The 14960-nt window shown below is 37.4% G+C and overlaps 1 protein-coding gene across 3 annotated transcripts in view; it reads left to right on the top strand.

The window, feature by feature from the left end:
* pitx3 (paired-like homeodomain 3) overlaps nucleotides 1-14960 on the top strand; it is a 48687-nt gene that overhangs the window by 7878 nt on the left and 25849 nt on the right. For 2 of the 3 annotated variants that reach the window (XM_041789704.1, XM_041789705.1), the window contains exon 2: nucleotides 12268-12385. In XM_041789704.1, coding sequence (XP_041645638.1) covers nucleotides 12277-12385 — 109 coding nt within the window. In that variant the 5' untranslated portion in view covers nucleotides 12268-12276. Of the gene's footprint in view, nucleotides 1-11586; nucleotides 11624-12267; nucleotides 12386-14960 lie in introns of those variants that run through there. The other variant, XM_041789706.1, reaches the window with a different exon arrangement.

The raw sequence follows: 14960 nt of genomic DNA, 5'->3' as shown, positions 1-14960 counted from the left end.
GGGGGTTACTGACACCTTGTTCTGGACAAAATGACTGGCTTGCATCACCCGCACGCCCCTCGCTGCCAGAGCCAGCCGGCCTCTCAGCACCACATTGACACCGGGCCGCCTGTCCATCCATCACTGCCACAGCGGATCAAGTCCCCCGGACTGGCTCCCAGTCATATTTCTGACCAAAATACTGGAAGTAGCTGCTACCACACTTCACAAAGGGACAGCTGCTGCTCTGTGAGCAGGATACCCTAGCTGACCTGAGCCAACAGCCACAGGGACGTTTGAGGAGGGACTTTGGGTTTAAATCCCTAAAAAACAGCTTCATATAAATCTACAGCATGGCTCAGGTAACGCTGCTTTGACCAACATTTAACAGGCTTCTTTCTGCATTAGAACTTTGTTCTTAAAACCCACTCACACAGTTTTAAAGAGGATTCTGACACTCAACAAAGTTTTCCTATTATTAAAGAGCAAAATTTAAGAACATTTCAGAGCTGACATGATGCCATAATGATTACTTTTGCACTTATCAGCACTGAATTATGCTAAATAAATAAAGATTCAATAATATAATTTTGAGTGAATTGAAAAAAATCAATTTAGCTGTTAAATATGTAAAATTACGCAACTTAAACATGGCCAACTTTGAATTTTAACCATGCAATGTTTGACCTTAACTGCAGAATGTTAAACTGTAAATATAAATTTAGTTCAATAGTAGTCATTTTTAAATTAACTATTTATTTAAAACAATTAAAACTGCCCTGCACACAGGGACTTAAATGTGTTTCATGATGTTCTACCATTTAACAGTGGCAGTTTTTAGAATCAATGTGTGAAAAAGGAGTTTACTATTTTTATTTTATCTTGTATTCACCCTTTCCTTATTTCAGCCAGATTTATGTGATTTCTGATGATGGTGCTGTTTGAACAAGTGATATCTGATTTATATGCTATATTGATAATCAACTACTGGTGCTAAATCTAGATTTAAATCATCCTTTTAGGGATTCATGTGGAGCAGCTCTACTTTAAAACTGTCTATAAAGAAGAGATGCAACATAACTGGTCTTCACCAGTATCCAATTTTACCCAATTCATTTAGCTGATACTGACATTTCTACACTGATATATAAATTAAGTTCAGACCTAAAACTTTAGTCCTTTATACTCTTTTGAAAGTTTAAGAAATGAGGATGAAGAAATTTAAAGACTGGCTGATAAAGTTCTGGTAGTCCTGGTTAAAACTCCACTCCCTTATTCCCACTTAGCAGCTAATATTTACAGCTGATACATTAGTGATAAACACTGGAACACATTCAGATCTGCTGACAAGATAATATGGTTTTTAATCTAATATCTATAAACATTAGTGTCACACAGCTTTTATTTGATCATGTGCAGCACTTTCAGTCCAAGTTAAATTATTCCAATGTCATTTAGCAGATGCTTTTATCCACAAAGGTGTATGGTATCATATGGTATGGTAACATGACATTTATCCTATCCTATAATATGATTTTATAATATATTGTATTGCACCACATCCATCTTATCTGTTGTACTGTATCATAAAAATAGTGTAACGATTTGCATCATATTGTATTTCATCACATCTTATCTCCTCCATCATATTGTATTATAATGTGACATAACATAACACAGTGTAACATAACGCAAAACAACTTAACATAAGATGGTGTAATGTAATGTAACATACTGTAACACGATGTAAAGTAATGTAACATAATGTTTGTATCGTATTTTATCACATCTTATCTCATCAGTCATATGTTATAACATAATGTAACATGACATAAGGTGATGTAACGTAACTTAATAATTTGCATCATATTGTATTTCATCACCTCTCATCCATCATCTTCTATCAGAACGTAACATAACATAGCATAACATAACATGTAATGTAACTTAATGTAATGTAACATACTGTAACACAACGTTACATAATTTAACATGACGTAATGTAGTGTGACAAAATTTAGCATTAAATAATGTAACGTAATGTTCTGTACTGTACTGTACTCCATCTCACTTCATCATCATACCGTACATAACACAATGTAACATAATGCAAAGTAACGTAACATAATGTAACATTACATACTGGAAAGCAAAGCTATGTTGCGGTTTGTATCGTGTTGTATTTAATCACATCTAATATCCTCCATCCTATCATATCATAACGTAATGTAACGTAATGAAATAAACTGAATGCAATATATTATAACATAATGCAATGTAATGTTACATAACAAAACATAATGATACGTGGCGTGACGTGATGTAGTTTTTTGTAAAGTATCTTATTGCATCACATCATATCTTATTTGTCATAAAGTACCTTTTTATAATATTGAATTGTATCATAAGGTATCATGTTACATCTAATATAATCTATTATATCTTATATCGTAACATAATGTAGTATTAGATCATGTAACATAATGAAACAAAACAAATCCTTTTGTTTTGTATTGCGTCACATCTTCCTCATATCATTTCTTATCTTATATATTTGTATTGTAATTTATTATATTATGCATTGTCTAATAAATTAGTGTAAGGTATCGCATTTTAAAGTTACGTATCCTATCGCGATGTAAAATATCAGGTCTTATGTATTATCGTATCGGATATTGTATGTAATATTGCAGTGAATGGTTTCTCGTATCCCAACATAGAAGGCCTACATACACTGCAAACATTGTATGCTAATATGTGATAGTGTTCAGCACTTTCAGTTTAAAACAAAAGAGCGATAAAGTCATATCGTACTGTATTGTTAATAGTATCATATCATATAGTATCGGGCATCCCTAATCTCAGTTCTTTAAATTCTTGGAGTTCAGTGTGCGATTGTTTATCACAACTTATCTTCTCCCTCCTTTGTGCCATCACACAGCCCTGTAGTCTCATACAAGGCTCCCTGGTTCCCAGCTACCATTCAGGGGTCAGTAAAGGTCAGCAAGGTTGTAGTCCATCCAACATTTGACTAATGTTTAATACAGTCTTAAACTAAATCCACACCATTTCTCATCAGAGAAACAAATGTAAAAAGAAAACCCCATCAGCTTAAAGTGTGAGTCATTTTGCGTTTTATAAAGTTATGGGTGGGCCAGTTTAGCTCCACTGTAAGGCTAGTATTACTAATAATTACAGGACTAGCAGCTCTTCTTAGAGATCCAGGTCATGTGGCTCAGCTCAGCTGGAAGATCGTCTCTTCTGACTCTAATGTGGCTCTTAGATTGGTACCAAGTTTGCTTTGTTATATCAGACAAATTTAGCAATGTTTTGACATATTACTCCAAACAATTATGCACTAATCCTCAATGTGTGGTGTGATTAGTAGAGTTAAGGGGAGAAAAGATCATCCCTATTCTGTTAAAAACAATAATTTAAAAAAAGCTGGCAAGATTGGCAACAATTTTTTTTCACTCGGCAGAAAAAGCTGATTGGACCAGGATCAGGAGACTAACGTTAGCCAGGGGTCTAGTGGTAATGGTACTGATCCAATATGCATGCCGTATTATAATTAAATGACTTCAAAGAAGAGCCTGTTTACAGAATCTTTAAAGGGCCCAGCTATGTCTCTAGGTAGGCCTAGTCTCATGCCCTTATATGGACATAAAAGGGGGCATGCCTCTTTTATAATTAGGAAAAAACATGCACAAGCTTCCGGCTTATTAAGACAGGACGTTCACCAGTTTCTCTGAGAAACTTTCTAAAGAATAATCTCAAGAAGACACTAACAGGCCTCCTTCTTGCTTCACATTTTCTCTGAGTTTTGTTCTTCAAAAGAAGTGAAACCTCAGTTTTCCTTTGTCTGATGGATGTGAAAACAGATTTTTAACCTTTTTGAAAGAAGTGGAGCAGCAGAAATGATCATATGATGATTACTTGAGTGTACAAGATAAGTAATGTTTTATTTTGGTGATCAGATCAGAGTCAAGGTTCACGGTTGTTTAAAAGGCTCAAACAAAAATGAGATAAACGTAAGATCAAGGGTTCCATTTATACCGTGCAAAACTCAAACATGAACAGAAATAGAAGGTCACATTTTAATCACATGCTTTGAAATCCCAAAACAGACCAAGGGTTTGCTGTTCTTGACTCATTCGGCTACAAAAAGGAGAAAAAATGAAACAATATTTGTGCGGCTCTGAAGGAGGGAAAACTGATCTTTCTGACCCACAAGTCAACTTTAACCCACAAATCCATATCAGAGGCTCATTAATCCGACGCCACAACACAGAGAGTGCGTGCTTACCGAGGTAATCTCTCTTCTGGGAGACTCGACCTGATCCTGCAAGTCTCCAGTTTTTTTTTGTTTCCCAGAGACGCGGCGATGGCCTCTGGCCGACAGAAGAATACTCATTTTCCTGTCTCCTAATCTTTGGGAAAAGCTCTGATCATTCTCACGGATGCTCAACAAAAAACAGATGCACGTCTCACACATCTATATGGCACTTTTGTTTGCAGGGAAAATGTTGAATGTGTTTTTTTTATTTAAGGCCTCTGTGGCTGGAGCAAGTCGGCACATGTGTTTGATGGAAGAAAATGTTGACTCACCTATCAGATGTCACAGATATTCAGTGGTAATAAGGTGCTAAACCTTTAATCAGAATATGCAGGTTGGCTTTGGTGCAGCATTATGATGCTTTGTCAGAGCCGCTGACACAATGTTAAGTGGGGTTCAGGGAGAGTTTAAGGGAAAACTTTAATAACTTACAGTGATGACATTCGCCGTGTTTGTGTGCCAAGTTCACATCATTGTAGTTGCTGACAGAAGACCAGTGCGGTGCAGTGGGAGACTGAATTAGTCCCTCTGTGTGGTGACTTTCATGACTTTAAAACACTGCTACAGGGGAAAACAGAAGTATTAAGGAGTTAGATATTTATCTTGGTCTTAAAAATGAAAATGTAGTTTTCTGACACTCCTGTCTTGAGGCTGCAGATGTACCTCTGAAGAAGAAGTTGCCAATTTTTTTGTGAGACAAAGGCAAAGGAAGGACTGAACAATTTTACCTCTGCAGGTGCATGATCAAAAATAAAAAAGAGACCGTCAGCACTCAGATATGTCCTCCAGAGTTATTTTGTTGCTGGGCTTAGCAGTGTATAGGCCACATCGAACACAATTGGACACGCAATATCATGGACAAAGAGCGGAAGAACACCATATATACAGGAAGTACGCTATGCAGTGCAGGAACCTTCACAATAAAACTGCACAGGCTTCTAAAAACCATTAATCAGCCCTCCTTCTTTTTTCTCTCGCTCAGTAGGTTGACTGTTGTAATTCCCTCTTATCAGTCTGTCTTCTGTTCATAATTATTTTCTATTCTTTAAATTTCTTTTGCAATTGAATTGACATCATTGTAAATGAGGGTTTCCCCCTTAATGATTTTGTATTTAAAGTTTAATTGCATAATTAATATTCATGCAAAAGGAAGGACTTCAGTCACATTACATTTTTAAGGTGTCAACCTTCACAGTAATGCTCACAGATATGAGTCATGGGGTTAAACCGCGTACTATCACTACTACATACTCCAACATACCGCAGTCTGCTCCACTGGCTAAGCCAGCCATAAGCTAGTGCAACTGTTAGCCTGTAAATACAATAATGCAACAACAAAATGGTCATTTAAATACAGCTAAATAGTTATTTGTGACCTCAAAAAAGCTGATGGATTGTCCAGATTCCATGTCTGTCATCAGAAGGAGCCATCCTTCATAGCTTTAAGCTGATAGGCTTGATCCCACTCAGAGAATGACCGGACCAATCAGCATTATATCAGGAAAAAGAGGCGGCAGCTTTGGGCTTGGTTTAGTTGAACTGCAATCCCGTAAATGGTGGAGCAAAGAACCACACTGAAAGATTTTCTTGTTTTATGGGCATTTTTGCTCATCTCCTGGCCGGATTCAGAAAGAGTTTAATTTACCAACTGGCTCCACTGATGGTGAACAACTGGGTTAACTCCTTGTTTACTGCTTTGAGTATTTTGCTGCTCTGATTGGCCTGTAATGATTGTCTTGAATGTCCAATCACTCTGCAGAGTTTTATTTTGAAAGGTCCTTCCCTTCCTAAGCACCGTCTACGGGGTGTTGCCAAGATAGATGCGAGGTACAGTCCATGCTATAGCTAATTGGCACGTCTAGTTTAGCTATTTGTGGGATATGTACGATGTTTAAATTTGTGTAACAATTTGACTGCTCGTTGGCTGGCTTGACAACTCTGCCATTAGATAATCTGGGAGCTGCAATGCATTGTGGGGACAGTATAGTACAACCACTGTTCTCCAGTTCTATACTTTAACGTTCTGGACAATCTGGTAAAAATCTGGGGACATGTCAATGACATAAACTGCGTACTGTGAATACAGAAAGTACAACATTCTCAATGTGAAGTCACATTTAGTTTGAACAGTGAGAAAATGTGCAGTTTTGGGGACAGCCCATGTCTGGGAGTTTCACCAAATTATTTTAGGTTTTTGTAGTCAAAGTTATATGGTTCAGCAGTGCTGCTTTGCATTTCAACAAAATAAAACATTCTTGTCAGTAGGGCTGGGTGCTGTGGAACAAAAATCATTCATGTGTTAGTGGATAGAAATACCTGCTATGTATGTTTTGACTGAACAGTTCAAATAGATTATCCTGTAATCAATATGCCTAACACTGTTGGTGCTTCGTTTGTTAACTACCTTTTCCCACCATTAGGCAGGGCACAAACTCTTTATTGATTATTCCGGACCAACATAAAGATTTCACAATATTTTCTAGTTTTGAAATATATTGATATATCTTAAAGAGGGGGTATTATACTTTTCTGATTTTTAAAACATAAAGTCACAATGTTGGGTGTCCATACCCCACGTATGCAAATTTTCAAACTGCAAGATAAACGTATGTGGTGGTAATCTTGGAATTAGTGTGTAAACTGATGAAAATGGTTCGTTGAAAATCTCTCTGAGATTCTCCCGAGACGAGATTCCGATGGAGCGAACTGATGAGGTCATCGCAATAGGATCTCCTGACTGGTTCGTGGTTCGTCCGTGCTGCCGGCCTTTTAGGGCCTTTTAGCCATTTAGTAACACAGTAGCTAAACACTTACCAAACAGATATATTACGCTCTATCCTTCACTGCTGCTGGTTTTCTTCCTCCTCTCTCAAAACTATCAGGATCAGACTCCGGGTCTAACACGTACGGATGTATATCAAAATTCGCCATATTTTACTCAGTCGGACCGGTTCATTCAAAGTTTACAACTACTAGCATAACAGTAGCCACATTAGAGGGGGCGGGCACAAAAGATTGAGTCCTGCTGCCGACCAGCCTCTGGAAAATGGGCCAATCGGAGGAAAGCAGGTCCATTGGGGGGGGGGTTACAGAGACAGCAGCGAAAACGAAGCGTTTCAGACAGAGGTTAAAATTAGGGGTTTTCAGGACGCCAGTGTGAGAAACATGAGCTGTAAACCATGTGGGTTTAGGCATAATACCCCCACTTTAAAGACTCAGTACATGGCCCAGCCCTACCTGCATGTGTCTAAAGAACATATCACATAGAGAAGAGTGGATTTGAGTGGTAAATAGCAGCAGGAATGGCGTTCATTTTCTCCTCTATCTGCTTCATCTCCAGGTCTGATTTCCAAATCATATTGTTCTAATCTGCTGCAACCATGCCTATGTCCTCACTGTCCACCATTGTTTACTAAACCACACCTGAGGCTACCACCTCTTTCTCCTCAAATGATGCTGATTGGTCCAATCATTCTATGAGCAGAGTATCAGTTTGCAGAGCTCCAATCTAAAATGTTTGTGCCTGGTCTGAGAACAGACGGTGGCGGTGGCTACAGACAAAGTTTAATTTTAATCTCGTAATCACTCTTTTAACCGTGTTTAGCATCTCACTTCTATGCAAAGTCCCATTTAGACAGAAAGGACCGGAAGTTGTGCCCATATTTCACACAGAGTATCATCAGGGCTAGGAACAAGGTGGATATGCTTTAGCGGACGATGTCAACTGGAATGTTTGTTTGGTTTTTAAAGGATGACATTATCTGCAAAGGTAGAAGACAAAATGTTTTATAGGCTTCACAGGATGAGGATATCTTCAAGGGCAAATAACGGAATGTTTTACAGGCTTAAAGGATGAAATCATCTTTGAAGGTAGAGATGGAATGTTTCATAGACTAAAAATGGTGACCTCATCTTCAAAGGTAGATAACAGAATGTTTTATAGAAGGCTTCAAAGGATGACATCATCCTCATATGCAGATAACGTAATGTTTCATAGGCTTTAAAGGATGACTTCATCTTTATATGCAGATAACGGGATGTTCTGTAGGCTTTAAAGGATGACGGTATCTTCAAAGGTAGCTGCTGGAATGTTTTATAGGCTTCAAAGGAAGACGGCAACTTTAAAGGCATGGACTGAATGTTTTATAAGCTTTAAAGAATGATGTCATCTTCAAGGGCAGAAGACAGAATGTTTTTAAGCTGGGGTCATTGGAGCTTTTCCATACATTTTTGCCAAGTTGTAGGCCAAAGTTGAAAACTTTTGAGGATCCAGAGTGTCAGAGGACAGCATTATTGTTGGTATATTTGTGTTCTTAAAATGACTGATGGATGTCCTCTATGTCTGTTCATAGACTCATATAAAGTCAGCTTGAGTCCAGTTTAACATGCTAATGGAGCTCAAACTGACTACTCTGTTCATGTAAACGTACTGAGTCTGATTCTTGATGTCTCTGTTCATGTAAACGTACTGAGAGAGTCTGATTCTTGACTTCTCTGTTCATGTAAACATACTGAGTGAGACTAGCACTTGCTTTCTTTGTTCATGTAAACGTACTGAGTCTGGTTCTGGACTTCTTTGTTCATGCAAACGTACTGAGTGAGACTGGCTCTTGCCTTCTCTGTTCATGTAAATGTCCTGAGTCTGGTTCTTGCTTTCATTGTTCATGTAAACGTACTGAGTGAGTCTGGTTTTTGACTTCTCTGTTCATGTAAACGTACTGAGTGGGTCAGGTTCTTGACTTCTCTGTTTATGTAAACCTACCGAGTGAGTCTGGTTCTTGACTTCTCTGTTCATGTAAATGTCCTGAGTCTGGTTCTTGCTTTCATTGTTCATATAAACTTACTGAGTGAGACTGGCTCTTGACTTCTCTGTTCATGTAAATGTCCTGAGTCTGGTTCTTGCTTTCATTGTTCATATAAATGTACTGAGTGAGACTGGCTCTTGACTTCTCTGTTCATGTAAACCTCCCGAGTGAATCTGGTTCTTGCTTTCATTGTTCATGTAAACGTACCGAGTGAGTCTGGTTCAACAGTTCAGTCAGGCTGTACAGTGTGTTGTTGTGAATGTTATGTGTGGGTGGATGAGTGGGTGGGGGCTTGTTTGATGCCATGCCATGTTCTGAGCCCCGCCTTTGCCCCTGCCAGGCTTCAGCTTTAACCCCAGCAGGAGTCACATGTGACCGGCACACAAAGGGCTGGTGGCAAACACATTCTCTATTTAACAGCAATAACACAGCCCTCCTCCCCTCCTCCACGGGGGGCGTAGAGAGGCGGTGGCGGCGGTGGTGCTGACAAATGTGCCTTCCCCTAAAAAAATACAAATTCACTTCCTTTCAGTATAAAACCACAGCGCTGACTACACATCCAAACAGGCAACCTGGAAGCTTAATACCCGACTCTGAGTGTGTTTGATTTTCAGGGATGAGGTTTATCGCCCTCCTAAATCTTTGATGACATGGAGTCATTGTGGCCCACGGCAGCCTTAAGACTCTCCTCTAAACCTGTAAACTTTGGGTTTTACTCAGCCAGTGTCCTGGGAAATGCAAAGGTAAACAGAAAAAGGAGGGTAAACAGTAACAGCATGCTGACTTCAGCTGGGGTGAGCCTTCACTTAACGCCTCTTTAATCTCTTTTATTCCTCCTTGTGTAGACGTTTCAGAATGATTTATAGATCACTTTTTAGAACTGTTGGAGTGACTCTTTAAAGGGGTTTGCATAATCAGAAAAAAAATCAGTTTACAGATGTTTCTTTTCACTTTCCAAGCATCATAAATCACACAACACTATATCATCTCAGACAGTATTTGTGTCCTAATATTTCAAGGTGTTAACTGCCCTCAGATAAATAAACCAGCAGCTATTTTTGACCTCCATTGAGCAACACTTCTACCTCAGCGGCTGGAATCAGCCTCTAAAATGTCATCATGTATTTTACAGCAATAACTCAATTGCTCTCCCCACGTAGCCCAAAATAGAGTCAATTCAGGGCAGCTCCCATTATAGCTGCTTATGTCAGGCTCGTATAAAGGGATCCGGATTACAACCACAACCGGGGCTGAATGGAAAGATCGAAGAGAAAATAGAAGCTGAGTGTGCTGCCAATTTAAACAAATACACGTGGAGCCGCATCGAACCAAGGCGGCTCGTTTAGACCAGCTGATACTTTCATCAAAAAGTCAATTCACCGCAGGGAAATGCTGATTTTTGAGAAAAACAATGAAGTCAGCATTTTTGTTTTTAATCATTATGACAATAAATTAATCTAGAGCAAACAGGTACTTAACATTTACTCATGCTGGTGAGTGTTATTCATTAAATAAGAAGCTACTGAGCCGACATACAACTCCCTTACGAAATAAATCTCAAGACAAAATGACAAAAAGACACCTTTCTCTGCTTGATTTCTACTTTTTTGTCCTTTGCAAGAAATTGGTGGATAATATTTGCTTCTGTAAATATTTGCAGCACCACTGAATGCGTTAAAGAAAAGAAATACAATTAAAATATACTTTGTACTTTTTTTTAATCCTTTGGTAATTGCATTGAGCTTATGCTTTAAACCCCATGTTTAACTCACTAAATAAAGCTCTGCAGTTTGCATATGCACTGAAAAACCTAAATATTGGTGTTATAAATCCTGATTGAATCTGTTTTTTGTTTTTTTGTTTTTTTTAACTGCCATTTCAAAAGCAGCTATGGTAGTCTAACTGAGAGTGTCGTTTTAATTGGAGATGATCTGGTGGTGAGGAAAAAATGCATTTTCTTGACTTTCCTTGACCTCAGGGTCAAAAGTCTTACCACCTCTGCTTGACTCTTAAAATAAAAATGCTTTTTTTGTATTTTTAACCCACAAAGCACTCAGAAACAGCCTCTAATTCATCAGAAAGTGGCCCAGAATCAGGCTCTTCTCTCTTAATTTTGCAGGGAAATGGTGTTAAATCACTGCACACCATTCATTCTTTATTACAGCACACCTCTTATACATGTTTTCATTCTTTCTGTTTCTTGCTGAAATTTCTGCATTGTTGTAAATGTCTTTTTTTTGCAATAGGCTCCTAAAGACAAAGTTTAGCAGAACTGAGCTTTAAATGCATTTTATAAAAAAAAGAGCCAAGCAATGAAGTCATACTGCAAATTTTATTTCCCACACAATGAGGAATTCTGCTACAGCTCTCATTTTAAAGCCCTGATATTGTGTAAAGAACAATAATAAAATAAGTGATGCAAAACAATATCATGAAGATCCTGAAGACATGGGTGCCTCAAGACAACACACAAGGCCCAACACTGCCCATTCCTGATCAAAATGTAAATAAACACATTAAACGTTACCTGCTGTACAGTAAAGATTTGACCCTCTGTTTCTCTTTAAAGGCGTTTTCTTTAGTTTTAACAGCCTAGAAATGTTGGATTTCTCTGTTTTAATCAGGGTTTCAAGGTGCAAAGCTTTTAAAAACCCACGCATGCTGCTGATTACAATTTCCGTTTTAGTTTCAATGGTCCACATTTGCCTGAGAGGCAAAAATACGGGAAAAGCCATGATATGTTCCCGCGTTTGAGGCCTCGTTGCTCTGCTGTCGTTGTCTCCATGGAGGTTAAAGCAGCAGATAGAGAGGGAAGGGAAACTAAAGGCAATGTTGTAGTAAGAGAGGCTTTGATGGACGCCTCTATGCCTTCTACACAGCGACAGAAAACTCATTTGTGATCTGTGGCGTTCTTTGTTGAAACTGAGATCCGTGTTTTGCAGCGTTTATCCACGCTGCATGATTTTAAAGAAGCATGGCTGCCTCGGTCAAGGACGGAAATCCTCCAGAAAAGCAGCAGAACAAAAACACTCCGCGTGTTTAATGACCCTTGAATGACTGGACTGTGGTGTTAATGAAGTTAATGACGGTGTCTGTGCAGACTCCTCACCTCTTACCTCGTGTTTCTGTGCCCGTCTGTCTCTGCAGAGCCTGGTTATGGATTTTAACCTGCTGACGGACAGTGAAGCTCGCAGCCCCGCGCTGTCGCTCTCTGACTCCGGGACCCCGCAGCACGACCCGGGATGTAAGGGCCAGGACGCCAGCGGTGAGTCCAGCACAGCCCGCCTGCTCACTGCATGTTTATGAACACTTTTTATAATGTTAAAACTTTATTTAAATCAATGTAGACATGCACCATACAGGGACAATGGCATCAGACACGGAGAGAGTCATGGGAAAAATCCGTCACAGTGGACATTTATCTAAAAGCAGGTGTGCGCCTTTGTTAAGGGAGTAATAATTTAAATAAATAAATAGATAATAATTATACTAATAATAATTCTGAATCAAGCAGTCTTTAATGTTAAAATTAATAAAATATCTTCATACAATAAACAGAGCAGGTCTAAGTCATTCCCTATCTTATTTACACAGAGCAAACATTTGTTAATCTGGGTTTCTCCATGTTTAGACTTATTAGAAATGTTTGATTAATAAGATTTATTTTTAAAAATTAATAAAAAAAACTCAATTTTATTGCTTGTTAGTAATAGAAGGAACATTAGAAAATCCTTTTAATGCAGTAAGAACAACATATTTTTTAATATATATTTATTTATCTAATTTTATTTATATTGATATTTATAGATAGAAAGATATAGATTGATAAATGTTATTTTATTTTATTTAAAAAATAAAAATAAAAGGAGAAATGTGCAAGTTTAGTTATAGTAACATCTAAAAAGACATTAAAAATGTATGGTCAGAACAACTGTTACTGCTTGATCATTTTTGTTCCAGTTTTTCTCCTCTTTTGTCTAATTTTATGATATGCAGCTTCCCATCTTATTGTACTTCTTCTTTAAAGATGTATCAGTGAGCGATCACTAGTGATACATCAGCTAGTTCATGCTTTATAAATGATGGGAATTAATAATCTTTAAGAACCCCTAAATAATGCTTTACGTATGGATCAGTATTTATCTTTGTAATTTATTTTTATTAATTATTTATTGCTGCAAGCACATCTGTCAGAGGAAAAGAACATCAGTGAGTTTGTTCAGGTGAGGTAAGAAAACCTGAGGTGGGCTTATAATTAAACTTTACCATGTTATCTATCGACCATTACAGCAGAGAATATATTAAAACATTAAAATAAAAAAGTAAAGAAAAATAAATCAGTAGTGCATTATTACGGGACCTGAGTTAAAGCATTTACAGCTATGTTCATAAATAAAACAAGTGAATAATAATAGTTATTATTATTGTTATTATGCATTATCAATAAGAAGCTGAGTCTTTACTAGGGCTGTCACACAACTCATCTTTGTGTCACTATAACTTTCAGAGTTTCTGTAGTAAATCCTAATTAAGCTCACTTTTTGTATCAACATTTCACAGCATTTGCATTTTTTTCTTCTTTCTTTGTTTCATTTTGTATTTTTCTATGGTCTTAAACTAAGGGTAACTGACTTCCTGTGTGGATACACACCTGCTTTTATTTTAAAGAAAATGAGGAACTCAACCAGAGAAAAAGAAACTTCTGAATCTTAAAGAAAATAAGTGAACAGTTTAAAGGTAAATGTTTGATGGCGTCTGATTGGTCCACTGAGCTGTCTCTGAGTTTTAAAGGTAAATGAGATGTTAGAGAGCGGTGGACTTATTTTACATCAGTGTGGCTGCAGAGAGACGCTGACGAGAATGAACCAAAGAAAAGGACAATAAACCAGGAGATGAACGCGATTAAAGGAAATAAGGGAATTACTAATAGACATTAATTACACTGTGATTTATGCATTAATGCTGACTGCCCTGAATATAATATAATATAATTTAATATAATATAATCTGATAGGATAGAATAGAATAGAATAGAATTTGATATTATTTAAAATAATGTAATATAAAATAAAATAATATAATATAATATTATTCACTATAAAACTAAATAATATAATATTATATAATTTGATATTTAATATAATATAATATAATATAATATAATTTGATATTATCTAATATAATCTTATCTTTTTGTCCCGAACTACCAAATATAAAAACGAATGTTTCTCAGACCTGATGTTATCAGTTGATCCAGACCAGGCTGGTCAGTGTTTGACTGATCACTGTTATTGATCGTCTGTTTAATCAGCAGCCTGTCAGCTGATGGCCTCTGTAACTCTTCATATATCTGAATATGAACATTTTCAATCATTTTTAATCAGTGAAAGCTTTTATTGACGAGAGCAGAACGAGGCCAGCAGGAGGGTTTTATTTAGGACACTGAGTGGAATAACTAAATAAAAAACTAAATAAAACTTTAGATTTAATGGCTCATTGTTTTCCTCAATGTTATTTGTCATAAAACGATAAAAAAAAAACATAAACTGTTAAAATTTCTTTCATTTATTACAGGTGCGTATTTTTAACTTATTGAACACTATTATAATTGCTTCCTTCCCTGTTTTTTTCCTCCCACTTTCCCGCCTTTCCTTCCCGCCTGTGTGTCTTCCTTCCTCCCTTCCTTCTTTCCTTCCTTCCTTCCTTCCTTCCTCCCTCTCTTTCTTTCCATCTTCCTTCTTTCCTTTCTTGTTTCTCTCTTTCCTTCCTTCCACTCTCCTTTTCTTTCTTATATTTTCCTTTCCTCCTTTCTCTCTCTTCTTTCCTTCCTCCCTTCCTTC

Source organism: Cheilinus undulatus, linkage group 6 (assembly GCF_018320785.1).
Source record: "Cheilinus undulatus linkage group 6, ASM1832078v1, whole genome shotgun sequence".
Lineage (NCBI taxonomy): Eukaryota > Metazoa > Chordata > Actinopteri > Labriformes > Labridae > Cheilinus > Cheilinus undulatus.
This window is presented reverse-complemented; position numbering and strand designations above follow the sequence as displayed.